Source organism: Malus sylvestris, chromosome 8 (assembly GCF_916048215.2).
Source record: "Malus sylvestris chromosome 8, drMalSylv7.2, whole genome shotgun sequence".
Taxonomy (NCBI): Eukaryota; Viridiplantae; Streptophyta; class Magnoliopsida; order Rosales; family Rosaceae; genus Malus; species Malus sylvestris.
This window is the reverse complement of record NC_062267.1, coordinates 25,398,237-25,425,883: the sequence shown is the minus strand read 5'-3', so window position 1 is coordinate 25,425,883 and position 27,647 is coordinate 25,398,237. Positions and strand designations below refer to the sequence as shown.

The 27,647-nt window shown below is 39.1% G+C and overlaps 2 protein-coding genes, 1 long non-coding RNA gene and 1 pseudogene across 4 annotated transcripts; 2 read left to right on the top strand and 2 right to left on the bottom strand.

Annotated features, from left to right (window-relative positions):
• Window positions 1-27,647, top strand: part of LOC126632441 (disease resistance protein RUN1-like) — a 30,179-nt pseudogene that overhangs the window by 2,325 nt on the left and 207 nt on the right.
• LOC126632448 (uncharacterized) lies at window positions 88-27,647 on the bottom strand. The gene is made up of 3 exons (XR_007626732.1): window positions 27,204-27,647; window positions 514-884; window positions 88-217 (listed from the first exon to the last, which is right to left on the bottom strand). It is a non-coding gene; the product is annotated as an uncharacterized LOC126632448 (long non-coding RNA).
• LOC126632443 (uncharacterized) lies at window positions 3,815-5,695 on the bottom strand. Its single transcript, XM_050302867.1, has 2 exons — window positions 4,489-5,695; window positions 3,815-4,162 (listed from the first exon to the last, which is right to left on the bottom strand). Exons 1-2 carry the CDS (start codon window positions 5,363-5,365, stop codon window positions 4,134-4,136), a joined length of 906 nt encoding a protein of 301 aa, XP_050158824.1. The 5' UTR covers window positions 5,366-5,695; the 3' UTR covers window positions 3,815-4,133.
• Window positions 21,153-27,412, top strand: LOC126632437 (disease resistance protein RPV1-like). 2 transcript variants are annotated; one of them, XM_050302856.1, is made up of 4 exons: window positions 21,153-21,757; window positions 22,040-23,138; window positions 23,276-23,557; window positions 23,751-25,234. In XM_050302856.1, the coding sequence occupies exons 1-4, from the start codon at window positions 21,255-21,257 to the stop codon at window positions 24,795-24,797; spliced, it is 2,931 nt and encodes a 976-aa protein (XP_050158813.1). In that variant the 5' UTR covers window positions 21,153-21,254; the 3' UTR covers window positions 24,798-25,234. The 2 variants fall into 2 exon arrangements, with proteins under 2 accessions (XP_050158813.1, XP_050158814.1); XM_050302857.1 differs by lacking the exon at window positions 23,751-25,234 and adding an exon at window positions 26,845-27,412 and having other exon boundaries at window positions 21,193-21,757.

Here is a 27,647-nt window from a genome sequence, read left to right as displayed (position 1 = left end):
GCACTAACCTGTTCCTTATTCACTGTTTTTTATTAGAGAACGGAAGAAATTGAAGGACTTGCTCTAAATTTGCTAAGACCAGACAAAGCTAGTTTCAGTATCAAAGCGTTTAAAATGATGAAGAGGCTAAGATTGCTCCAACTTAATCGTGTACAGCTCACTGGAGACTACAAACATCTTTCCGAAAAGTTAAGATGGCTCTGCTGGCAAGGATTCCCTGTAATATTCATACCGAAAGAAGCATTAAATCAATTAAGAAGCCTAGTATCTATCGACCTATGGTACAGCAACCTCATACAGTTGTGGGAGCATTCTATGGTATACTATCATACCCTTAACTTAGACATTAATTGTTTCCTTCGAATTTTACGCCTAGACACTCTTCTTTTTTTATTTAAGGTGGCTAGATTCATCCTTAGATTGAACTTTTAATAGATAAAAAGAGAGAAACTTATTGACAGATGATGATCAAGTTATCTATTTTGATTTTTGTTCTCCTTGGGTTTGTCTTACCGTTGCTCGAGAAGTTGAAGATTCTGAATCTCAGTCATTCATACCGCCTAACATAATCGCCAAACTTCTCAAAACTCCCAAATCTTGAGTATTTGATACTCAAGTACTGTAAGAGCTTGCTCAAGATTCACCATTCCATAGGATGTCTAGAAAGACTTGCTTTGGTGAATCTCAAAGGCTGCATAAAGCTCAATGATCTTCCGAAGAGTTTCTATAAGTTGAAACACGTTGAAACTCTTGTGCTTTCTGGCTGTTCAAGATTTCGAAAATTGGTTTTGGATATAGGAGAGATGGTATCATTGACAACTCTTCTTATAGATAACACGGCCATAGAAGAAGTACCATATTCTTCCATAGCACAATTGAAGAACCTGACACGTTTATCTCTATGAAGTCATTTGGCAAGGACATTTATCAAACAAGGAGCACAGTTTGGAAAGGGGAGACTCCATTGAAGTTTATATTGTGATAGGATCTGGTTTTAGGATGAAGAAAACAGGGGTACAACTCGTGTGGGATCCTGAGTTGATCAACGAAAATGTGATTGAGTTCGAGTCTATCTGTAGAATTTTTGATGTGTATTTCATGAAGAAACAATTACAAATAAAACATATATATAGGAAAAGAAAGTAGACATAAGCCTAACTTGCCTAACTTGCCTAACTTGCCTAATTTACAAAAAGAATGTTGACTAGCCTAACTTCACTAGTCATCCAACAAAGTCATCCAACATGTTTATTTCATGCATGCATTTTAACACAAGATATGACTTGCATGCATTCTTCCAACACTCCCCCTCAAGCTGGATCGAGGGGATTCACTGAGCCAAGCTTGCCCAATAACCGATGAAACTGAGATGATGCTAGTGCCTTTGTAAAAAGATCTGCTAGTTGATCATGGCTTCGTGTGAACATGGTCCGGATGATTTGCGTTTGAACTTGAGCTCTGATGAAATGACAATCCACTTCAATATGTTTGGTTCTTTCATGGAACACGGGATTGGCAGCAATGTGCATGGCTACCTGATTATCACACATAAGCGTCATAGGAGTAGAACTAGGAAACCCTAAGTCTGAAAGAAGCCCTTTAAGCCAAATGAGTTCACACGCAGTGGCTGCCATGGCTCGATACTCAGCCTCTGCGCTGGAACGAGCAATTACCTGTTGCTTCTTACTCTTCCATGTGACAAGGTTTCCACCAACAAATGTACAATAGCCTGTGATTGATTTCCTATCAATTGCATTACCTGCCCAGTCTGCATCTGTGTAGCCACTAATGACAGTGGACTGATTGTTATGCATTGTAATTCCTTGCCCAATTGAACCCTTAAGATAACGAAGGATTCTCTTAACAAGGTTAAGGTGATCAACAGTGGGAGAGTGCATGAACTGACTAGCCAAGCTCACTGCATATGTGATATCTGGACGAGTGATAGTGAGGTATATGAGCTTGCCTACTAATCGTTGATAGTAGCTTACATCATGCATGGCTTCTCCATCTATGCTGAGCTTCAGTTTACAATCAACGGGAGTGATAGCAGGCTTGCAGTCAAGCATTTTTGCTTCTTGAAGGAGGTCCAATACATATTTCCGTTGATGTAGAAACAGTCCTTTTGAAGATGTTGCCATTTCGATCCCCAAAAAATACTTTAACCTCCCCAAATCTTTGATAGCGAAAGCTTGATGTAGTGAGAGTTTTAGTGCCTCAATCTCCACGGTATTATCTCCAGTGATGATAAGATCATCAACATAGACGAGGACCACCAACTTCCCCCTGGTGCCAGTTCTTACAAATAACGAAGAATCAGCATTACTTCGCATGAATCTAGCCTTTTCCAGAACAGAGTTGAGCTTGGCATACCAAGCTCTTGGTGATTGTTTCAATCCGTATATTGCCTTGTGCAATTTACAAACCATGTTGCCTTTAATACCATCATAGCCTGGAGGAGGTTGCATATACACTTCTTCCTGCAGCTCGCCGTGAAGGAAAGCATTCTTCACGTCCATTTGGTAGAGTGACCATCCACAATTGATTGCAACTGACAGTAAAACCCTGACTGAGTTCATCTTGGCCACCGGTGCGAATGTTTCCTTATAATCTACACCAAAGGTTTGGGTGAAACCTCGAGCAACAAGTCTAGCCTTGTGTCTCTCGATAGATCCATCAGCTTTGAATTTAGTCTTGTAAATCCAACGACTTCCAACAGCCTTTTTTCCTGGTGGTAGTTGAACTAGGCTCCAGGTGCAATTCTCTTCCAGTGCACGAATCTCTTCTTTCATGGCTTGGTTCCATTGTGGGAGAAGAGAAGCTTCTTGAAAGCTTCTTGGTTCATAGTGCTTATCAATTTCACTGAGAAATGCAGCATGAGATGTTGAGAACTTACTAAAGCTGATACATTCATTAATTGGATGTCGTGAGGCATATGTAACATAGTCCTGCAACCTAGCTGGAGGTTTTCTGATTCGAGGAGGATTTCTTTTAATCACCTGAGACTCTGTAGAGGGCGGAGAAGGATCAGAGTAGGGCTCGTCTTCACTCTCACTGGCAGTAATTTGGTCAGTTTGAACTTCTTCACAATCTGGACTTACAATGACTGATCTCTTTTCCAACATCGGATAATTAAAGTTTTGAGGGAGTGGGAACATGTCAACTAAATCCTCCCCCTGACTTGTAAAATAGGGATAGTCTTCTTTGAACTTCACATCTCTTGAAACTGTGCACTTCTTAGTGACTGGATTGAAGCACTTGTATCCCTTTTGAGTGGTCGAGTATCCCATAAATATCCCATAAACACACACTTGGTTGCCCTAGCATCTAGTTTGTCACGGTTCAAGGTTTGGATGTGAACAAAACACACACAACCAAACACCTTGAGATGTGTCAAATCTATTTTCCTCCCATTGAGAACTTCATAGGGAGATTTAAACCCTAGCACACGACTTGGAAGTCGATTGATGAGATAAGTGGCAGTAAGGATGGCAAACGACCAAAATTTCTTTGGAACGTGCATGTGAATCATGAGAGCACGAGTTTTTTCCAAGAGATCTCTATTTTTCCTCTCGGCTACTCCATTTTGTTGAGGAGTCCCCACACAGCTGGTTTGATGTATGATACCCTGAGAACTTATGTATTGAAACATGTTGTTGGATAGAAATTCAGTGCCATTATCTGACCTTAAAACCTTAATGTTTGATTGAAATTGCGTTTTAACATGCATGTGAAAGTCTTTGAAAATGGTAGGGACTTCACTTTTTGATTTCATAAGATATAGAAAACTTGTTCGAGAGAAATCATCAACAAATAGAACAAAATATTTAAAACCTTCCATTGATTCAGTTGCAGGTCCCCATACATCGGTGTGTACCATTTCAAAAGGTTTACTTGTCCTAGACATTGAATTACCAAAAGGTAGCCTAGTAAACTTAGAAAATTGACAAGTATCACAAGTAGGATAGGGGTTACAAAAATTTGGAAACAGTTTCGACAAGACAAGTTCAGAGGGGTGAGCTAATCTCCTATGCCAAAGTTGGTTTTCATCTATGGACTTCGATTGAGCTTGAAGAGCCTGAGTGAAACATGCATTCTTGCATAGGTAGTAAAGTCCATTTATGAAGACCCCTTCACCAATCATCTTCATGGTGAGAACATCCTGAAACATTACTTTATTTGGTGAGAAAATAGCACGGCAGTTTAGGGTGTTGGTGATCTTTCCAATTGACAAAAGTTGGAAGGGAAAGGTTGGTACATAGAGGGCAGTGGAAGGTGTTTTTTGAGAGAGTAAGTTTATTTCTCCTTTTCCCAAAACTAAGACATTTTTTCCATTTGCAACAGACACATGTGAGGGGCTTGAAATTTTTTTAAAATGATGTAAATTTGTAACTTTGTTTGTCATATGATCTGTGGCGCCTGAATCAATTATCCAACAATCAATTTCAGTACTAGTTAATAGGGCAGTAGTAAAGGCTTTGAGTATACCTGATGCTTCTCCCTTTGGAACTTTCTCATTTCCAGCAAGAAATCCGGCAAATTGTCCCAACATAGCTGTGTGACTACCCTCTTCATTGCCTTGACCATGTGAGCCTCCTCCGTGCCCCTTACTTTGTAGGTAAGCTGCAAATTCATTGATCAATGACAATGGATTGGCAGTGAACTCCATGGATCCTTGTGAGATAGTAGGAGCGTGAGCATTAGCAAGTTGTGCCTTGAAATGAGGTTGAAATTGTTGTGAGGACCTTGGTATCATCCTTCCATCTTTGCTGAACTTAGGCTTGAGTTCAGGATGAAGTTCCCAACACTTGTCTTCCTCATGACCAACACCATTGCAATATTTGCATTTTAGATGTGTGTTTCTTCCCTTGTATACCTTGGCTTCTGAGTTCTTGTACTTTGATGCATATGCCCGAGTCTCCGTTAATCTAGGATTGTGATCAACATTCATAACCTTCTTCCTTGCTTCTTCTCGTTGGATAGTTGCACAAACATTGTTGAAGGTAGGCAGGTCTTGACTCATCAAGATGTGACTCCTTAGGTCCTCGTACTCAGAGCTCAAACTCCCTAACAGCTGATAAATTTTGTCTTCCTCAGCTCGTTTTAGGAGAATGGTAGGATCTGTGGTATGATGGAGATATACATCCAACTCATTCCACATGGCTTTGAGGCTCCCAAGGTGTTGAACAAATGCTTTCCCTTCTTGTTGAGCACTGGCAATGTCATTCTTTAATTGGAAGACCCGTGCATAGTTGTTTTGATTTCCATACATATCCTGCAAAGCTTTCCAAAGATCATGTGCGGAATTGGAGTAGCTAAAAATTTCAGCAACATGTTTCTCCATGGTGTTGAGCAGCAAGGACATGACAAGTTGATCTTTGCAGAGCTATGCATTGTATGTAGAGGAAGAACTGTCTGGAGCTTCCACGCTTCCATTTACAAACCCTAACTTCCCTTTGCCTCCGAGAGCTAGTGAAACAGCTCGGGACCAAGGAAGATAATTGAACTCGTTCAAGAGAACTGAACACAAACGTTGATTGGTGTTAACCTCAACGTCTGAGAAGTTTGGAGAGAGATTGTGCCGGGTTTCGTCATCATGGTTCACAGAACTTTCTTCAGTCATGACTTAGACTTTGAAAGAAAGAAAAAATTGCAGCAGCAAGAATGGCAGAGACATGTTACAAATGAACCTGCTCTGATACCATGTAGAATTTTTGATGTGTATTTCATGAAGAAACAATTACAAATGAAACATATATATAGGAAAAGAAAGTAGACATAAGCCTAACTTGCCTTACTTGCCTAACTTGCCTAATTTCCTAACTTGCCTAACTTGCCTAATTTACACAAAGAATGTTGAATAGCCTAACTTCACTAGTCATCCAACAAAGTCATCCAACATGTTTATTTCATGCATGCATTTTAACACAAGATATGACTTGCATGCATTCTTCCAACACTATCCCATATGCTTATTTTCGTAGTGATGTGGAGTATGAGGCAGGACTGAGTCATGCCTCATGAGATGAGGATCGATCACCCGAGGACTTGAGGTACGTATGATGATCACCCCACTATTCAAAGGAGTACAGATGAACGATTGGAGCAGGGAAACAAAGATGAAGCTATGCGGATAAAGGGGAGCTTTATACTTCAAGTTGGAGAACAATTTGCACTACCACTAAATTTTATTTTTTTATTTTATAGATGATTTTCTGAGCTAATGAAAGACTTGGATTCATATAGCCAACATTGTTTAATGCGATAAGACTTTGTTGTTATTGTTGTAGTAGTATTTTACAGCTGATTTTTCTCGTCTACAGAACAATTTGCTTTCCACAATCAGTGGTGGGGTTTGTAGGAAATATTTGGTGATGCAATAGAGAGTCCAAAGTTTGTTTGGCTGCATCCATCAACTTGAAAGGGAATAAGTCATAGTGTGGCTTCATGTTTTAAACTTATGGGTGGGTGAACATTGATTTGGTCATAACCAAAGTTTAGGATCATGTTTGTTGCTTAGTATTACGATTTAAAGGTAACTTTTTATGACTATGAGTAAAAGTTTATAAGTTTTACTTTCGTAAATGGCGAGATTGATGCCAAATTATTCTGTCAAACTAAATTACCACACATAGACTTTCAGTTTGATTGTAAACTAAATTATCGATTAGCTTGATTATTGGCATTTCAAAAATGTTTCAGTTTGATTCTAAACTAAATGATCAATTAACCTGATTATTGGCATTTTAAAAATGTTATTATGCACTTTTGCTCAAACAACTAATATTTGTTTTCTTAATAAAGAAAGAGTTTTTGTTTTTTACCATCGTTTGTTAAAAAATAATAATAATAATTCACCACAGGGTTTTGAACTTGAATGCTTAAAGAAGAACATTACTCTAACAACTAGGTTAATTCTAAATTATTAAAAAGGTTAACTTTTCTAGAATGCATTTCTTTCTTATGATTGACAAATTCTTCCAAAGACTGAGACAACATGTGTGTGTGTGGAGAGAGAGAGAGTGAGAGAGAGAGAGAGAGAGAGAGAGAGAGAGAGTTCCTCAATGCACAGCAGTTTGTGGCCCAAACGAAATGGAAAGCATGGAAAGAAAAAACAAACACTTTTCAGTAGCTCAAGAATACAATAATAATACAAATAAAAGACTTTTTGTTCAATAAATAAAAATACTATGAAAAGGGGAAAAGACTGGAAGAAAAAACAATTTAAAGAGTACACACATTGGATGCCAATTTTACCCCCAAAAAAATACAAAAATACAAAAGAGCACAATGGATTTGGCATCACAAATATTCCAATGCTCTTATGAGCGTCCCCTTTCTAGGGAAATTTTTAATGTATTAATTGTATTATGACAGTTTGGTATGTCCTGTATTTTTGACACACTGAAAACTATCTCCCTTTCCTACCTATGACATAGACATTTATACTATTCTTCCTAGAGAAAATAGAAAATATTGCATGTGGTCTGTTTATACCATACTTAGGGCCTTCATATTTAGATCTCATATAAATACTCGGAGGACTCAAATGTAATTATGTAATAAAGGAAGGGGTAAATATGTAATAAGTGAGGAGCCCTTATTCTATAAAAGGACCTCTCACCCTCACAATTAGGGAGGGCCTCATTCTCACCCTCAGAGGCCAATTCTTAGGCCTAACCCCTCATCCTCTCAAAGCTCTGACTCTCATTCAGAGCTCCCTCTCCTTCACAATACTCTCAGAGAAATACAATATCAGTGTGGATGTAGCCCAAACCTTGGGATGAACCACGATACATCTTGTGTTATTTACATTTCTTGCAGATTCACGGTCAGATTTACGTTGTTCCAACACCTCCGATTTTGTGCATCAACATTTGGTGCCGTCTGTGAGAAACGATACGAAAAGTTGTGTCGGTTCTCTTTCATTTTTTTACCTCCGCCGTGAATATGCAAAATCGGCAAAATCTACAAAATCGACAAAATCTGCAAAAAAAAAAAAAAAACCCAAGAGCTTAAAACCTCAGTGCCCATCCTTTGTTCCTCCACCACATCAAGGTAACTTCCAAAACTCCACCATCTCTCTACTTTCTAGAAAGAGAAACAATACACAGAGAGAGAGAAGAGAGAAGAGAGAGAAAGAAACCGAAACGGTATCTTCTTCTCCTTCCATGCGTTTCTTCAAAACCCACCACTTTTAGCCTTTTTTCTCTTCCTCGCTCTCAGAAACCCAGACAGGAAACAAAAATGCAATCGGGCGGGTACAACGGTGGAAGAAGCAGCGGCGTTCCTGACTTCTACCCAAACGGGCGATCCATCTCCTTCGCCTCAGCCATGAACGGCCACCCCTACTCCAGCTACCCCACCTACACCCAAGCTCAAGGTCCCTACTCCAGCCCTCTTCGTCGTCGTCGGCTGCATCATGCTCGTGATTTGGCTTGTCCTTCGCCCCAAGGTCCCCGACTTCTGACTCGACTCTCTCTCACTCACCAACTTCAACGTCTCCTCCTCCCCCTGATCCCTGAGCGACAAGTGGTCCGTCGGCTTCTCCTTCTACAACCCTAACAAGAAGCTCAGCTTTCGATACGAGGAGGTCATTTCTTCCATTTTCTACCAGAACAGCTTCATATCAGAGACTCGTGTTCAGCCGTTCGCTCAGGGAAGGAAGGATCGCAATCTTGTCAACGCCACTTTGTCAGCGGTGAATTCGTTCGGGGATGCCCGGATGGTTCGCGGGATAGAGGTGGACAAGGGATGCAGGACCGTGAGCTTTAACGTAAAGGTTTTGGCGAGGGTCCAGTTTCAGAATGGTTGGTGGAGGCTGAGGCAGCGACTGCTGAGGGTTTTGTGCCGTGGTGTGGCGGTTTCGGTCTCTTCCAATAGCGGGTCGGGTAAGCTGGCTAGTGGATCAAGAGATTGCCAGGTTGCTGTTTGAAAACGGAGGACTGCGATTGGTGTTAATGGAAATATCCAGCATTATCTCGCTTCTTTTGGAGATGGCCCAAGATCAACTAAGCTGGATTACTGGTTGACATATAACTTTGGTTGTTTGTACCATACTATGAAAAGCATACCGGTCTGGGACTGAACTGAGAAAAAGCCCAAAGTTTTAACTTCCGATTTTGTGAGGATTTGGTCAGTCTATGCAACAGCAAGGGAGCGTTGATCTCGATGTAGGTTTGGCGCCTGACGCATGCAAAGACAAAGAAAGAAAGAAAAGCACTCTGATGGGGTTTTTTTATAGCTAGAGTACACCAACTTGTGTTCAAACAGCAGAAAAAGAAAAAGGAAGAGGCATATATACCAAAGTTGCTTATGTCGGTGCAGATCTTGTCGGCAAGGTTGAAAGAAATATTCCCAAGGATGTTCCAAGAAACCCAGCTGTGATAGCTGATAATGTCGGAGACAATGATGGAGAGATAACTGGTATGGGATCTGATCTTTTTGGATTCTATGCTGAGCATTGAATTACTTGTGCACTTCCTTAACCAATACGAAAGCGTTGTCTACCATCTGCCAAAAGGGAAAAGAGAAAGCAAAATAGAAAGCAAAAGCAAGGAATAAACACCTCACCAAAATGATGTGATTTACTTTTCTTGGAAAATGTATGGTGTGATTTATTTTTCTTATCTTTTGAAGACATTTGTATAAACCCTATCAGAGGGTAATCAATAAAAAAAAACGTTAAGCCCAAAATAATGGGTTGGAATGTTATGTGGAGGGTGAAGGCCTATAAGCCAAAAATAGCACCAACCAGGTGACCAAAAGTACGTCCAGTACTACAAAAATTATTCGGCACCTTGCGGCTATTATCACCAACCAGGTGACCAAAAGTATGCCCAGTATTACAAAAAATTATTCGGCAACCTGCCGCTATTACCACCAACCAGGTGATCAAAAATACGCCCAGTACTCCAAAATTATTCGGCAACATGCTGCTATTATCACCAACCAGGTGATCAAAAGTACGCTCAGTACTCCAAAATTATTTGGCAACCTGCCGCTATTATCACCCACTAGGTGATCAAAAGTACGCCTAATACTTCAAATTATACATGAGCATTACTCATATCAATCATACATAAACATTCATGAGCATTACTTATATCAATCATACATAAACATTCATGAGCATCACTCATGTTAACATTCATGAGCATCACTCATGTTAACATTCATGAGCATCACTCATGTTAACATTCATGAGTATCACTCATATCAACATCCATGAGCATCACTCAAGTCAATCAACGTAAACATTCATGAGCATCACTCATGTCAATCAGCTTCAAAAGCTTCATTTACAAAAGCTCTAGCTTCAAAAGCTTCATTTACAGAGCTCTAGCTTCAAAAGCTTCATTTACAAAAGCTCTAGCTTCAAAATCTTCATTTACAGAGCTCCAGCTTTAAAGCTTCACTTGCAAAGCTTCACCTACAAAGCTTCAGTGCAGGGTATACAAATACCGCCTCCAAACAATCGCCACTTCGGCCCACACATGGATTCAATTTGAAGTCTCCAGCCAACAGACTCTATTGACCGAAGACTTGGGGGACTACACTATACACCATATATTGGACCTCAACTGGGCCTCATGAAAAATACGTGGGGGACTTAGCCCATTATTTATGTATTAAGGAGCAAACCCTTATTCTATAAAAGGGACTCCCTCACTGTCATTAGAGAGCACCCATCATTCATGTATTGAGGAGCGAACCCTTATTCTATAAAAGGGACTCCCTTACTTTCATTAAAGTGCATCGCCGCCTACTGAGCAACCGCCTCACCGCGAGCACCAACTCTAGCCCATATTTATGTATTGAGGAGCGAACCCTTATTCTATAAAAGGGACTCCCTTACCTTCAACGTTACAAGCCGAGCCAACCAAGGCAACATAAGCCACGAGCCAAGCAGCCTCGCAGCATGTGCTACTTCTAGTTGAGCATCATTTCAGATTGGGCACCGCCTCATTACAGTGCATTGCCGCCTACTGAGCAACCGCCTCGCCGTGAGCACCAACTCTAGCCCATATTTATGTATTGAGGAGCGAACCCTTATTCTATAAAAGGGACTCCCTCACATTCAACGTTACAAGCCGAGCCAACCAAGGTAACATAAGCCACGGGCCAAGCAGCCTCGCAGCATGTGCTACTTCTAGTTGAGCATCATTTCAGATTGGGCAACGCCTCATATCGAGTATCAGTTCTAGATAACATCTAGTTACTTTGGCCCACACATGGACTGAATTTCAAGTCTCCAGCTAAAAGACTCTCTTGACTGAAGACTTGGGGGACTACTGCTTATACCATACTTAGGGCATCCGTATTTAGATCTCGTATAAATACTCGGAGGACTCAAATATAATTATGTAATAAAGGAAGGGGCAAATATGTAATAAGTGAGGAGCCTTTATTCTATAAAAGGACCCCTTACCCTCATAATTAGGGAGGGCCTCACTCTCACCCTCAGAGGCCAATTCTTAGGCCTAACCCCTCATCATCTCAAAGCTTTGACTCTTATTCAGAGCTCCCTCTCCTTCACAATACTCTCAGAGAAATACAATATCAGTGTGGACATAGCTCAAACCTTGGGGTGAACCACGATACATCTTGTGTTATTTACATTTCTTGCATATTCAAGGTCGGTTTATGTTGTTCCAAGACCTTCGGTTTTGTGCATCAACATGGTCCAATGTTTTAGTCGAAAGGGTGTGAGTTTATATCCATGCATTCCGCGTTTGATACTCTTTCTCCCCTAAACTATTGTAATAGTTTCGAATATTTCCTGCTTCGTAATAATAATAAATATTTATAAAAAAATAAATAGAAATATTGTTGTAGTTATTATTGTTTAAGAATATAATTGTGTAAATTTAGAAATCGAATCCAACAACATTTGGGAGATTAAATCTCTTTATGACTTTACTTGTAGGGCAAGTTAAATCCCATTTGATTAGTATAAATAAAGTCATAAGGCCACAAGGAAGAATAAGCCCTTGTTTGGTATTATTGTTTTCACCAAAAACTGCTTCATTTTAAACTGAAGCAATAAAAAATGTTTGGCAAAAGTTAAATATCATGCTTATCTTAAAAGTTATTGGCTCCAAACTGCTTTTAAAAGCTACTTTATTAAAAAATGGAGTTGAACCTTTATTGAATATTTTCAATTCGTGTAAAACCATCATTAATTTTTTAAAATAACATTATTTATCATGTTACACATTTTATCCATTAGACAACAAAGTGATTGTCGCTACCTACCACTACAAACACTAACCTTACACCATCACTGCCATTATTTCCACCACCACAATAATCGTCACCCTGCTGCCACCACCACCACAATCGTCACAACTGCTGTCGTTGCCAACTCCCCTACCATGTCCATTTTTGTCATCATATACAGTTATATCACTTCAAAAATAAAAAATAAATTTTACCAAACGCTTTTACATTGTTTTTCTTAGTCACAACACTTTGAAAAACATAGTTTACCAAACGCTCAACTGCTTTATATTATAGCCGATTTTTCTTAAAGCACATCAATAACAGTTTTTTTTTTAATTTAAAAAAAAAAGCATATCAACCCCAATTGATCCTATATCATTTACAACCTCTTATGGCTATTGGGTCGGGTATGTCATCACTTGTTCAATTCCATCAACAATGGCCATATAACTCGGGTTGCCCATGATGTTCCTGGAAAACATAGGACATCATTAGTTAGCATAACATTCATGTTTCTAAATATTTGGCCAAAATTAGACTCTCCTTAGTAAATCGAGTTTCATCTATTTACAAGATACCCATGATGGTTTAGGAAAGCGTTTACATCATTAATTACATAACATTCATTTTTTTTTTCAAAAAAATGGACAATTAGTGGCAAACTACGGTTATCCATCTCTTCCGAGCCTAAAGAAGCTATAGGGAATTTTACCCTACCCGTGACCACAGTCTAACAGACTCACCAACTCGAAGCATCGAACCCGGGACATAACATTCATGTTTCGATGTTATCTGTAAGATATTCCAGAAATATTCCCTTGGAACTACCATGGTAAAGCTCATCTCCTTAATCAATTTCGACCAAATACCCAAAGTTACCGAGCAGTGAAGGAATGTGTGAACAACTGATTCGAAATTTGACTTACATATGATACACCATTGTGGCGACGAGGCGTAGTAACTGCGTCCTCAATGAACCATGTCAAATGTGTTCACCCTGCCACAAGCAACAAGCCAAAGACAATAACACTTTTCACCTTAGAGTGTTAGATTTCCATCCATGGTTTCGACAAGAAGTTGAAATGCATTTTGCATTCTACATAGAACCCATGATCGATTCCAACCGCTTAGTGTGTTTACATCTCTGTTGCCCCATGCTCTTTCCCATATAATGTGTCTTTGAATTTGTTGCAGTGCGATCATGAATAAAGAGGAGAAGATTGTATTGGATTACTCGAGAGATCGGTTGATTATTGACAGACCCTTCCAAGTCTCAGTCTTGTCGAGAATTGCAGAGGTGGGAAAGATAGTAAAAGGCATTTACGGTCATCCTCAGGATATTGAAGGGTGGTAAAAGATAGAGTGATCGATATGGTTCAGTTAAGGCCGCAGATCTGAGGTTCTTAACCAGACTTTATTTTCAGATTTTATTTATGCTGAAATCATTGCATTCTGAATGTAGTGAAGAAACTTGAGGTTTCATCACATGCAAGGTCCATCCTCTCATTAATGTAGGATTCATTCTCAACACGTCCCCTCACATGTGACTAATTTTCAAGCCTAACACGTGGACAATACAATTTAGGTGAAGTGGAGCACGTGTAGCCGTCAAGCTTCACACATGAGACAACCTACTCTGATACCATGAAGAAAGTTGGGGTGCCACCATAAAACCAACTAGCAATATAAGGAGTAATCCAACCTCTTATAAGCCCATGCAAGATCCCTCTATTGAGAAATAATCTTTTCATTAATTCTTTAAATAAAGTTACAACCTGTATATATACAAGTATAACAACCAATGAAAGTAGCACCACTACAATAGCACCACTATATTCTAACTAACAGAACTAACTATCCAATATTTATCCAATATCTAAGTAGGATCTTTTATATTTGCATTTACATTTATACCCTCAATATCCTCCTTCAAACTGATCTGAGGTTGCCGAAGAGCAAGTTTGGACCTAAGAAACAGAAAACGAGATTTGGACAGAGCCTTTGTACAAATATCAGCTACTTGATCCTGTGAACAAACAAAATGCAGAGAAATTGCATGAGCCAAAACTTTTTCCCAGATGTAGTGATAGTCCAATTCAACATGCTTAGTACGAGCATGGAAAATGGGATTCTTGGCAAGAGAGATAGCTGATATATTGTCACACCACAACTTTGGTAAATAGGGAAATTTAAAACCAATATCACCAAGAAGCTTGCAAACCCAAGTTAATTCTGCAGCAGTGTTAGCCAAAGATCGATATTCAGCCTCTGTAGATGACCGTGCCACGGTGGATTGCTTCTTAGCACTCCAACTGACGATAGAATTACCCAGAAAAATACAAAAACCACGAGTTGATCTTCGATCAATAGAACAGCCTGCCCAATCAGTATCGGAATAAGCAGTAATACCTGGTGGTGATAAACTTTTAAAAAACCAGAGACCACACTCAATGGAACCTTTGAGATACCTTGGAATGCGTTTGACAGCTTGAAGATGAGAAAGTCGAGGACAATGCATAAATTGGCAAACAAGGTTCACTGCAAAAGAGAGATCGAGCCAAGTCCATGTGAGATATTGAAGGGCTCCAACAAAGGATTTATATTCCGTAGGATCATCCAAGAGAGGAGAAGAGTGATCAAGTTTTGATGTATTACGGGGAGTAACATAGGGTTTGGCATCATCCATTTTGGCCTTGTTCAACAGATCCAAGATGTATTTAGGCTGAGAAATGAAAATACCCTTGGAGGATCGCTTAACTTCAATGCCAAGAAAGTAATGCAAATGACCAAGATCATTGATAGGAAAGAGAGCACTGAGTTGATCAATAACATGCTTGCAGGCTTGAGGAGAAGGGCCTGTGACAAGAATGTCATCAACATAGACAAGGATAAACACCAAGTGAGGATCTTTCTTAACACACAAGGAATGATCAGATTTTGAGCCAATGAATCCCAATGAGAGTAAAGCACCATGTAGTTTATCATACCAAGCTCTAGGAGCTTGTTTGAGACCACATAAAGATTTATGGAGTCTGCAAACAGAATTAGGCTGTGTAGAATCCTGAAATCCTAGAGGTTGTTGCATGAACACAGTTTCTGTAAGAGTACCATGCAGAAAAGCATTGCTGACATCAAGTTGGTTGAGAAACTAATCATATTAAGTAGCCAAAGTGAGTAAAATTCGAATGGTGACAGGTTTGACAACGAAGCTGAAAGTCTCAGTGTAGTCTAACCCTTCCTGTTGATGAAACCCCTTTGCAACCAATCGTGCCTTATACAGATCTATAGAACCATCAGGCTTGCGTTTAATTTGAAATACCCACTTGCAACCAACCAAATTCTAAGAATGAGAATAGGGAACCAAGGACCAAGTACCATTGTTCAAAAGAACATTGAACTCTTCTTGCATTTCCTTCCTCTAGTGAGAATATTTGGATGCCTAATGATAAGTGGAATGAACAAAGTCAACACTGAGATGAGATGGAAGGGTATGTTTAGTGGCAAGCAATGGTTTAGGTTTAAAGATGCCAGACTTGGAACGAGTCTGCATTGGATGAATGTTGAAATGAGGAGATGTCAGTGATGGAGAAGAGATATTTAGGTGTTGGGAAGTAGATGGAGTTGGTGCAGGAGATGTATGTGGTAAGGGAGATGAATTTGGTAAAGAAGATGTATGTAGGTGTTGGGAAGTAGATGGATGTGGGGGATGAGATGTATGTGGTGAAGGAGATGTATGGGGTGATGATGGCCGGGAAGAATGAAAGGAATTAAATGTGAGATTAGATGGTATAGTATGTAAGGGTGATGAAGATATAGGCTGAGAAGATGAAGACGGAAAAGAATTATGAAAAGGGAAATTGTGCTCATCAAATATGACATGCCGAAAAATATAGATTCTGTGAGATAAAGGATCCAAACATTTGTACCCTTTTGTGATTTAAACTGTACCTGAAGAAAACACAATGTTTGCTTTTTGGTTCTAACTTAGACGTAGTGTAAGGCTTCAGCCAAGGAAAGCAAGTATACTCTAGAGCTTTCTTGAATAAGGATTCCTATGGAGATACATTTATGGAAGAAGGCATTTTGTTGATGAGGTAAATTGCTGTGGAGAATGCATGAACCCAATATTGATGTGGAACTTTAGAGACTGTCAAGAGAGTACAGGCAATTTCAACAAGGTGTCTATGCTTACGCTCAACACACCCATTTTGCTCTTGAGTGTGAGGGCAGCTGAGTTAATGTGTAATACCATGTTCAATTAAGAACTGAGAAAACTTGGAGCTAAAGAATTCACCACCGGAATCTGAACGAATAGAAATAATTTTGACACCCAACTTATTTTCAATAAGAGACTTGAATTGAACAAATGTAGAAAGAACATCAGACTTGAACTTCAGAGGATAAGGCCAAGAATACTTTGTATAGTCATCAACAATTATCACATAGTATTGAAAACCATGTACAGAGGAAATAGGAGCTAGTCCCCAGACATCCATGTGAAGAAGCTCTAATGGCTTGCTTATAGTACAAGAACCAGAAGCAAAAGGAAGCTTAGAACTTTTGCTTATAGCACAATTTGAACAGAAAGTGTAATTCATAGTACGAGACGTAGAAATACATGAAGTAGAGACCAATTTATTTAAAATTTTGGTAGAGGGATGACCAAGTCTCTTGTGCCAAAGATCCCAAAAAACCGTTGTAGTAGCAACAAACAAGTGTTGAGAACCAGCAGCAGGAGACGATGCATGAAAAAGGTAGAAGCCATCACGAACTGGTCCACTAAAAAGCATATTCCCCGAAGAAATATCTTTCATAGTGAAGTGAAAAGGATAACGATGCATGGAACACCAGTTGTCAAGAAGAAATTGATTCGCATATAACAAATTTTGCTTTAAATCAGGCACATAAAGAACATTTTTCAACTGAAAACAATGGTGATGAGTATTTAAAGAAGAACCAGAGTGGTGAATGGGCAAACCTTTGCCATCACCAATGTAGACCTGTTCAGGACCATGATAAGTCTCAGGATTTTGCAGATTGGTGTAGTTATTGGTCATGCATGAACTAGTGCCAGAATCAACAAGCCAAGTTAGAGCAGATGAAGTAGAACTAGTGTGAGCAAGCATAGCAGAGTGAGATGAAGATCCAGTGTAGCTGGGATTCATGCGTTGTGGACAATCAAAGGCTTCATGATCATAATGACGGCATATTTGGCAAGGAATGCGTTTGCCAGAGAAAGAACGATCACCACCAGAAGAACGTTGATTATTCGGCCGATAATTGTTGTGTTGAAAATTGCCTCTGAAATTGCCCTTGCCTTGAAAATTTCTAGGGTTTGAAGAACTGCCACGATTTTGAGAGTAATTAGAATAACGACGTTGAGAGAAATTCTGTGAAGAATGAGCCTGAGTAGTGTAAGCCTGAGGAGCCATAGATGGTGTAGGAAGAAGACCCGTAGAAGAATTAAATGCCTGGAAATAAGCAGTGAGAGGCAATTTCTTGCGATTATTCAACTGAATTTCTTTGCTCAAAAGAAGGCCATGCCATTCATCAATGGTAGTCGACCCGATGCGAAATTAAACAGCATCAACAAAGAATCATACTTTGATGGCAGTCCATGAAGTGTGATAGAAATGAGCTCAGAATCAGCCACCAGAACTCCAGCACTCACAAGAGCATTTGCAATTTCCTCAATTTGTTGGAGAAATTGAGCTATTGTAGATTCACATTTTGTAATGTTACGCAGGCGTGATCGAAGATCATGAATGTGAGATTGAGAAGCAGCAGCCACTCGTGACTCCAATTTCGCCCAAACTTTGAGACAAGAATTAACTCAAACAGTGTAAGGAATTAGGGTTTCAGACAGTGTAGAATTGAGCCAGATGAGAATGTTTTGATCGCTCTAATACCAAGAAACATACTCAGGATTGATGAGAGAAGTGCGATTGCCAGAATCATCCAATAACATTTGAGGCGGCGGAGGTGTTGGGCCATCAACAATGCCGGTGAGATTGTAGCGGTGAAAAATAGGAGCAAACAAAGCGCTCCAGGTGAGGTAATTGGTAGTGATGAGCTTAATTGGCACCATAGATCCAATATTCTGAATTATGATGGAGGAGGCCACCGAATGAGTGATAGTGACAGAGGAGTTCAACGGAGGCGGATGAACATGAGTAGTAGAGTCAGAAGAAGAATCAGGAGCCGCCATTGATGCTCAAGGCTAGGGTTTGGGAGATCGAGATGGCGATCGCAATCAGAAAGAGGAAAGAAGAAAGGTCGCTGGCGATGAAGCGTGTTTGGATCAGGTCGTGAGACAGAAGGCGGTTGATACCATATTGAGAAATAATCTTTTCATTAATTCTTTAAATAAAGTTACAACCTGTATATATACAAGTATAACAACCAATGAAAGTAGCACCACTACATTCTAACTAACAGAACTAACTATCCAATATCTAAGTATGATCTTTTATATTTGCATTTACATTTATACCCTTAATACCTTCCTCCCAAAATGTTGATCCATGATTAAGATCGAGGTGCTCTTAATCTTATTATACAACAATAAGAACAACAACAAAAATAAAATTTTATTCTACTAAATGGCGTCGGCTGTATGAACACTAGAACATCACTACGCTGAGTTTTGTGCCAAATCTTCCACTCTTAATCTTAGTATAATGAATTCAAATTTCCAATGCTTCTTTTAACATTACTTTAAAAACAAGGGTAAATTACATAGTAGCCCCTCAGGTTTAAGGTCTATTACAACCCCATACAACAACTTTAAAACATTTCACTTTCATACATCAAGTACCATTTTATTTCAAAATAACACCTCCGTTATATTTTCCATCCACTAATCTGTTAAATGCTGATGTGGCTGCCACATTTGTGCTGATGTGGCTGCCATGTGGAAAAATAATAATTTTTTATACATTAAAAATATTATAATATTAACCTTATTAAAAAAAAAAAAACCCATTAAAAGTCATCGTCTTCATCTCCACCCAACTTCATATCCTTCTTTCTCCTTCTCCAGCCCACCCTTTCCGTACTATCTTTCTTCTCTTGGCCTCCCCCCCCCCACCCCACCCAAAACCCTAAAAAACCCAACTGTAGGAGAAAGAGCCCCTCCTTCAATCTTCATCTTCCTTCCCCAAACCCAGTCTTACACCGACCCATCAACCACCACCACGCCGGAGTAATCTCGTCCCTCATCTTCCTCGCTGCCCAGACATCAACCTCTGCCCAACCCTCATCTTCCTCGCTTCCGGTGTAATCCTGTTAACCACACCACGTCGTCGGCTGCAACATTTCTCCTCTCCCGCACAAAAATCTCATCTCTCTTTCGCTTATACCAAATTAAGATCCACAAACCAAGACGACCTACTCAACCTTCTATCTCACAAAATTGAAAAATCTCATATGTTTTCTTTTCTTACTTGGGCTTATTGATGTATTTTTGTTGGTTTATTGGGTTTGGTTTGCATCTGAAAACAAATTAAAATGTGGGCAGAGGTCGAAGAGGCGGAGCTGGTCAAGGGAAGCAGGGGAGTCGAGTAGCTCCTAGAGAAGAAGAGAGATGCGAGTGAGGTGGAGACGCCGGAGATGAGAGTGAGGGGTGGGCGAAGGCCAAGAGAAGAGAGGGAGTAAGGAAAGGGTGGGCTGGAGAAGAATGATATGAAGTTGGGAGGCTCTGGAGGGAGAAGGAAGAATATGAAGTTCGAACCACCCCCTTCCCATCATCTTTAATAGATTTCAACTTTAGCCATCAATTCATTTTCTGTAATCAACAGCGTGGCATCAAACGCAAACCCATCCAAAAACCCATTTTCCCCACCATCTCTTTCTTAGGCAGATTTGGGATTTCAAAATTTTTTAATTTTGGGTTCGCAATAAAATACCAATTGGATTTTGGTTATAGGTTCGAACTCAAATACCCAGTTTGAATTCAAATACCCAACTAAATCAATTGGTGCGTGAGGGAGGGACGGATGAGCGGTGAAGGGATTTGGATTTGCTACGGCTCGACAAGAAGGCGTCGAGAAAGGGCGAGCAGCACATCTTGATTTTCAACCTTGGCGGCGAGACTTTTGATGTCGTGCTCGTCTGATAATCGATGAGGTAATTTTCGAGCTGAAGGCCAAAGCTGGAGACACCCATCCTTGGAGTTGTTGCCGGCGATAGGTGGTGGAAGGGTGCAAATGGGCGGGTGAAGGGGGGTGGGGTTTTCCTTTTTGGGTTTCTGGTTCGTTGGGGGGGGGGGGGAAAGGGTTGCTTCCTGGGTTTCTAGTTGGGGGTGCACGGAGATGGGGTTTTTTTTGAGTTTTTTTTTTTAGAAGATTCATGTTTTAAAAAAAATAATTTTAAAATTATTATTTTTGCCACGTGGCACACATTTGGCAGCCACGTGGCTCAAATGTGGTAGCCACGTCAGCACTTAACGGATCAATGGATGGAAAATGTAACGGAGGTACTATTTTGAAATAAAATAATACGTGAGGTATGAAAGTGAAATGTTTTAAAGATGTTGTATGAGATTGTAATAGACCTCAAACCTGAGGGGCTACTATGTAATTTACCCTAAAAACAATGATTGGCTATTGAAAGAAGGGAGCATGAACTCTTGTTGAATTGAACTAGTGCCCAATAACCATTGAACCCGTGTTCAAAAAAAAAAAAATTAAAGAATTAAAATTTGAACCAACATCACCCTTCTCGATTTTTAATTGGGTTTTGAGGAGCTCCAACTCTTTTCTCAGCAGCAAGTCATTTTCTTACTTTAATCAATCATACATAAATGGTGTTCCGGTGGTGAAATATTAAAAAATAAAAAATAATAAATTAAATAATAATAATAATTATCGAACCAAGTTTTTTGTTTTGAATTGTATTAACTATTAAACAGCAGAATTATACATCTTGTGTGCAATTTGGTTTTCCATTTGGATGACTTTTCTATGAGTTGACCCTCCTTCCTCCCTTAAGGATCCTTCAAATTGAGATTTTGCAGCTCTCCCATAACAATGAGTACCAGGACACAGCATGAAGCATCCTCCTCATCGAAACGTTGGATGCACGACGTGTTCTTGAGCTTCAGAGGCGACGACACACGCAACGGTTTCACAGGCCACCTCTACATGACACTGAAAGAGGCTGGAGTCGACGCTTTCATTGACAACCAGCTAAGAAGAGGGGAAGAAATAACAACCGAACTGGTTCAGGCAATCCGAGGGTCTAGGATTTCTGTCATCGTCTTCTCAAAGAGATATGCAGATTCAAGCTGGTGTCTTCAGGAGCTTGTGGAGATCATGGACTGTAGGAGAAGACTTGGACAAATAGTCTTGCCAGTATTCTACGATGTCGATCCTTCACATGTCAGGAAACAGACTAGTGGTAGTTTTGCACAAGCATTTCAGAAACACGAAGAAAGCTTTCATCAAGATACCGATAAGGTAGCGAGGTGGAGAGCTGCTCTTACGGAAGCTTCAAATTTGTCCGGTTGGGATCTCATAAACACTGCAAATGGGTAATAATTCTTAGCTTATCAATCTTCTTTTACTGCCAGATAATAAAACTTTATATAAAATTTGATTCCTTAGTTCAAGATCCATCATTTTGATTTATAAAACCATTCGCCTCTAGTTTCAGTATACCTTGAACTTTACAAGTTATCCAATCCAGTCTAATCCTAAGAATCAAGCGATCGAGGTGCTACCTTTACTAAAATCTTGTTTTTCTCTAAGCAATCTGTAGCCAGAATGTGTACTGCATAGCAAGTCTCAGTTGCGCTTTTAAATCTAATTGACAGGAATGAGGCAGAGCTTATCAGAAAAATTATTGGCGAAATCACTAAGCAACTCGATAGCAAATACTTAAGTGTAGCCGTCTACCAAGTTGGAATAGATTCTCGGGTGAAAGAGATTAACAGCTTAGATGGGGGATCATACGGTGTTCAAATGGTCGGAATTTGGGGTATGGGCGGAATGGGGAAAACATCAGTTGCAAAAGCCATCTATAACAAGTTCTACCATAGCTTTCATTACAAAAGTTTCCTTGCAAATGTTAGGGAAACTGCAAAGGAACCGAATGGCATGACGAATTTGCAAGAAAAGCTTCTTTCTGATATCTTCAAACCAACCAAGGTGGAGGTTGGTGATGTTCATAGAGGTATTAATGTGATAAAAGAAAAACTTCGAAGCAGGGCGGTACTGGTCATAATTGACGATGTAGATCATGTGGACCAACTAAATGCTTTAGCTGTAGCCCGTGACTCCTTTGGTCGAGGAAGTAAAATTTTTATTACAACAAGAGATCGACACCTACTAGAGCAAGTTGAAGTTAATATAATATATCTGGCTCGAAAAATGAAGGAAGAAGAAGCTCTTGAGCTCTTTAGTTGGCATGCTTTCCGAAATCGTTGTCCTAATGAAGAATATGTTGAACTGACAAGAAGTGTTCTTGGTTACTGTGGAGGCTTGCCGCTTGCTCTTGAAGTTTTAGGGTCGTTTCTGTTTAAAAGAAGCATAAGAGATTGGACAAGCACATTGAAGAAGTTGGAAAAAATTCCTCGTTTCGAAATTCAAGAAAAGCTTAAAATAAGCTTTGATGCTCTAAGTGATGAGGATGAGAGGGAAATATTCCTTGATATATCTTGTTTCTTCATAGGAATGGACAAGAACTATGTCACAAGGATCTTGGATGGTTGTGGGTTTTTTGCAGAAATCGGAATTAGTGTCCTCCTTCAACGATGCCTTGTAACTGTCGATGAGAAAAACAAGCTCGTGATGCATGATCTACTTCGAGACATGGGCAGAGAAATCGTGCGTGCAAAATTTCCAAACCACCCTGGCAATTGTAGTAGATTGTGGCGCCAAGAAGACGCAATAGGTGTACTGACAAACAAATCTGTAAGTACTCAGCTTCCTAATCAAAATAATTCAATGTTAATTCCATGTAATACAAGAGAACAACAACTGCAGATGTGTGGATATAAATCAATTTTTTTACATGCACTAACCTGTTCGTTATTCACTTTTGTTCATAGGGAACGGAAGATATTGAAGGACTCGCCCTAAATTTGCTAAGATCAGACAAAACTAGTTTCAGTATGAAAGCGTTTAGAAAGATGAAGAGGCTAAGATTGCTCCAACTTAATTGTGTACATCTCACTGGAGACTACAAACATCTTTCCGCGAAGTTAAGATGGCTCTGCTGGCGAGGATTCCCTCTAAAGTTCATACCAAAAGAAGCATTAAATCAATTAAGAAGCCTAGTTTCTATCGACCTACGGTATAGCAATCTCATACAGTTTTGGAAGCATTCTATGGTATACTATCATAACCTTAACCAAGCCATTGATTGTTCCTTCGAATTTTACACCTAGCCACTCTTCCTCTTTTCTTTTTGATTTCAGGTGGCTTAGATTGAACTTTTAATAGATGAAAAAAAAGAAACTTTTTGACAGATGACGAGCAAGTTATCTATTTTGAATTTTGTTTTCTTTTGGGTTTGTCTTGCAGTTGCTCGAGAAGTTGAAGATTCTGAATCTCAGCCATTCGTACTTCCTAAAACAATCGCCAAACTTCTCAAAACTGCCAAATCTTGAGTATTTGATACTCAAGGGCTGTAAGAGCTTGGTGGAGATTCACCACTCCGTAGGATGTCTTGAAAGACTTGCCTTGGTAAATCTCAAAGACTGCATAATGCTCAAGGATCTTCCAAAGAGTTTCTATAAGTTGAAACACGTTGAAACTCTTGTTCTTTCTGGCTGTTCAAGATTTCAAAACTTGGTTGGGGATATAGGAGAGATGGTATCATTGACAACTCTTCTTATAGATAACACAGCCATAGAAGAATTACCATATTCTTCCATAGCACGGTTGAAGAACCTGACACGTTTATCTCTATGCGGTCTGAAACTTATAGAACCCAACCCTTCCGTTTGGCCTTTGGTATTGACAAGAGAATATCCTCCTGAATTACATTGCTCAATTTCTTCCGAAGATTTCAGGACTATCGACATGGATAGCAACGAATTTTATATCCTTCCGAGGAATCATAAGCGCAAGACAACGAGCGAAGATGGTGTCATTTTCCCCCCTGGAAATGATATTGCCAAGTGGTTCACAAATGTCGACAATGAGGGTGATCGAGTCTGTTTCCAAGTGCCTCAAACCACTGGTTCTTACTTAAAATCGTTGACTGTGTGCACCGTTTATTCTTCATCATTACACAAGGACGCACCTCTTAATCATTTTGCTATATTTATTACGAATCATACCAAGATCATCAGCTTCGTTGTCCGGCCAATGGATCCCTACACAATAACTTCAAATGAAGTCATTTGGCAAGGACATTTATCAAACAAGGAGCTCAGCTTGGAAAGGGGAGACTCCATTGAAGTTTATATTGTGATGGGATCTGGTTTCAGGGTGAAGAAAACGGGGGTACATCTCGTATGGGATCCCGAGTTGATCAACGAAAATGTGATTGAGTTCGAGTCTATCCCATATGCTTATTTTCGTAGTGATGTGGAGTATGAGGCAGGACCGAGTCATGCCCCATGAGATGAGGATCGATCACCCGAGGACTTGAGGTACGTATGATGATCACCCCACTATTCAAAGGAGTACAGATGAACAATTGGAGCAGGGAAACAGAGATGAAGCTATGCGGATAGTGAGGAGCTTTATACTTCAAGTTGGAGAACAGTTTGGACTACCACTTAATTTTATGTTTTTATTTTACAGATGATTTTCTGAGCTAAGGAAAGACTTGAATTCATACAGACAACGTCGCTTAATGCGATAGACTTTGTTGTTATTGTTGTAGTAGTATTTTACAGCTGTTTTTCTCGTCTACAAAACATTTTGCTTTCCACAATCAGTGGTGGGGTTTGTAGGAAATATTTGGTGATGCAATAGAGAGAGTCCAAAGTTTGTTTGGCTGCATCCACCAACTTGAAAGGGAATAAGTCATAGTGTGGCTTCATGTTTTAAACTTATGGGTGGGTGAACATTGATTTGGTCATAACCAAGTTTAGGATCATGTTTGTTGCTTAGTGTTACAATTTAAAGGTAACTTTTTCTGCAAGTAAGTAAAAGTTTATAAGTTTTACTTTTGTAAATGGCGAGATTGATGCCAAATTATTATGTCAAACTAAATTACCATGCATAGACTTTCAGTTTGATTCTAAACTAAATTATCGATTAACTTGATTATTGGCATTTAAAAAAATGTTTTTGTTTGATTCTAAACTAAATTATCAATTAACCTGATTATTGGTATTTTAAAAATGTTATTATGCACTTTTGCGTAAACAACTAATATTTGTTTTCTTAATAAAGAAAGAGTTTTTGTTTTTTACCATCGTTTGTTAAAAAAAATAATAATAATTCACAGCAGGGTTTTGAACTTGAATGCCTAAAGAAGAACATTACTCTAACAATTAGGTTAAATCTAAATTATTAAAAAGGTTAACTTTTCTATAATGCATTTCTTTCTTATCATTGACAAATTCTTCTAAAGACTGAGACAACATATGTGTGTGTGGGGAAAGAGAGAGAGAGAGAGAAAAAAAAATAAGTGGCTCAAGAATACAATAATAATACAAATAAAAGGCTTTTTGTTCAATAAATAAAAATACTATGAAAAGGAAAAAAGATTGGAAGAAAAAGCAATTTAAAGAGTACACACATTGGATGCCAATTTTACCCCAAAAAAATACAAAAATACAAAAGAGCACAATGGATTTGGCATCACGAATATTCCAATGCTCTTATGAGCGTCCCCTTTCTAGAGAAATTTTTTAATGTGCTGAAAATGCGGCTCAATATACTAAGTGTAATAATACAATTTGTTGGAAGTAATACAATTGGTTAGAAATTTGAAAAAAAATTCAATTAATTGTATTATGACAGTTGGTGTGTCCCGTATTTTTGACACACTGAAAACTATATCCCCTTCCTACCTATGACATGGACATTTATGCTATTCTTCCTAAAGAAAATAGAAAATATTGCATGTGGTCCAATGTTTTAGTCGAAAGGGTGTTGAGTTTATATCCATGCATCCCGCGTTCAATACTCTTTCTCCCCTAAACTATTGTAATAATTTCGAATATTCCCTGCTTCCTAATAATAGTAAATATTGAGTTTATATCCATGAAGAAAGTTGTGGTGCCACCATAAAACCAACTAGCAATATGGGGAGTAACCCAATCTCTTATAAACCTATGCAAGATCCCTTTATTGAGAAATAATCTTTTCATTAATTCTTTAAATAAAGTTACAACTTGTATATATACAAGTATAACAACCAATGAAAGTAGCACCATTACATTCTAAATAACAGAACTAACTATCCAATATCTATCCAATATCTAAGTAGGATCTTTTATATCTGCATTTACATTTATACCCTCAATATCTAAGTAGGATTTTTTATTCTTTTATATCTATTTTGAATTTTACACCTAGCCACTCTTCCTCTTTTCTTTTTGATTTCAGGTGGCTTAGATTGAACTTTTAATAGATGAAAAAAAAGAAACTTTTTGACAGATGACGAGCAAGTTATCTATTTTGAATTTTGTTTTCTTTTGGGTTTGTCTTGCAGTTGCTCGAGAAGTTGAAGATTCTGAATCTCAGCCATTCGTACTTCCTAAAACAATCGCCAAACTTCTCAAAACTGCCAAATCTTGAGTATTTGATACTCAAGGGCTGTAAGAGCTTGGTGGAGATTCACCACTCCGTAGGATGTCTTGAAAGACTTGCCTTGGTAAATCTCAAAGACTGCATAATGCTCAAGGATCTTCCAAAGGGTTTCTATAAGTTGAAACTCTTGTTCTTTCTGGCTGTTCAAGATTTCAAAACTTGGTTGCGGATATAGGAGAGATGGTATCATTGACAACTCTTCTTATAGATAACACAGCCATAGAAGAATTACCATATTCTTCCATAGCACGGTTGAAGAACCTGACACGTTTATCTCTATGTGGTCTGAAACTTATAGAACCCAACCCTTCCGTTTGGCCTTTGGTATTGACAAGAGAATATCCTCCTGAATTACATTGCTCAATTTCTTCCGAAGATTTCAGGACTATCGACATGGATAGCAACGAATTTTATATCCTTCCGAGGAATCATAAGCGCAAGACAACGAGCGAAGATGGTGTCATTTTCCCCCATGGAAATGATATTGCCAAGTGGTTCACAAATGTCGACAATGAGGGTGATCAAGTCTGTTTCCAAGTGCCTCAAACCACCGGTTTTAACTTAAAATCGTTGACTGTGTGCACCGTTTATTCTTCATTATTACACAAGGCCGCACCTCTTAATTATTTTGCTATATTTATTACGAATCATACCAAGATCATCAGCTTCGTTGTCCGGCCAATGGATCCCTACACAATAACTTCA

Excerpts from the sequence above, each read along its gene's own strand:
- LOC126632443 (XM_050302867.1), bottom strand. The coding sequence starts at position 5,365 with ATGTCCTTGCTGCTCAACACCATGGAGAAACATGTTGCTGAAATTTTT. Across the intron at positions 4,163-4,488 it reads TCCAAAGGGAGAAGCATCAG|GATGTTCTCACCATGAAGAT; the intron begins GTATACTCAAAG and ends GTAATGTTTCAG.
- LOC126632437 (XM_050302856.1), top strand. The coding sequence starts at position 21,255 with ATGAGTACCAGGACACAGCATGAAGCATCCTCCTCATCGAAACGTTGG. Across the intron at positions 21,758-22,039 it reads CTCATAAACACTGCAAATGG|GAATGAGGCAGAGCTTATCA; the intron begins GTAATAATTCTT and ends TCTAATTGACAG. Across the intron at positions 23,139-23,275 it reads GTGTACTGACAAACAAATCT|GGAACGGAAGATATTGAAGG; the intron begins GTAAGTACTCAG and ends TTTTGTTCATAG.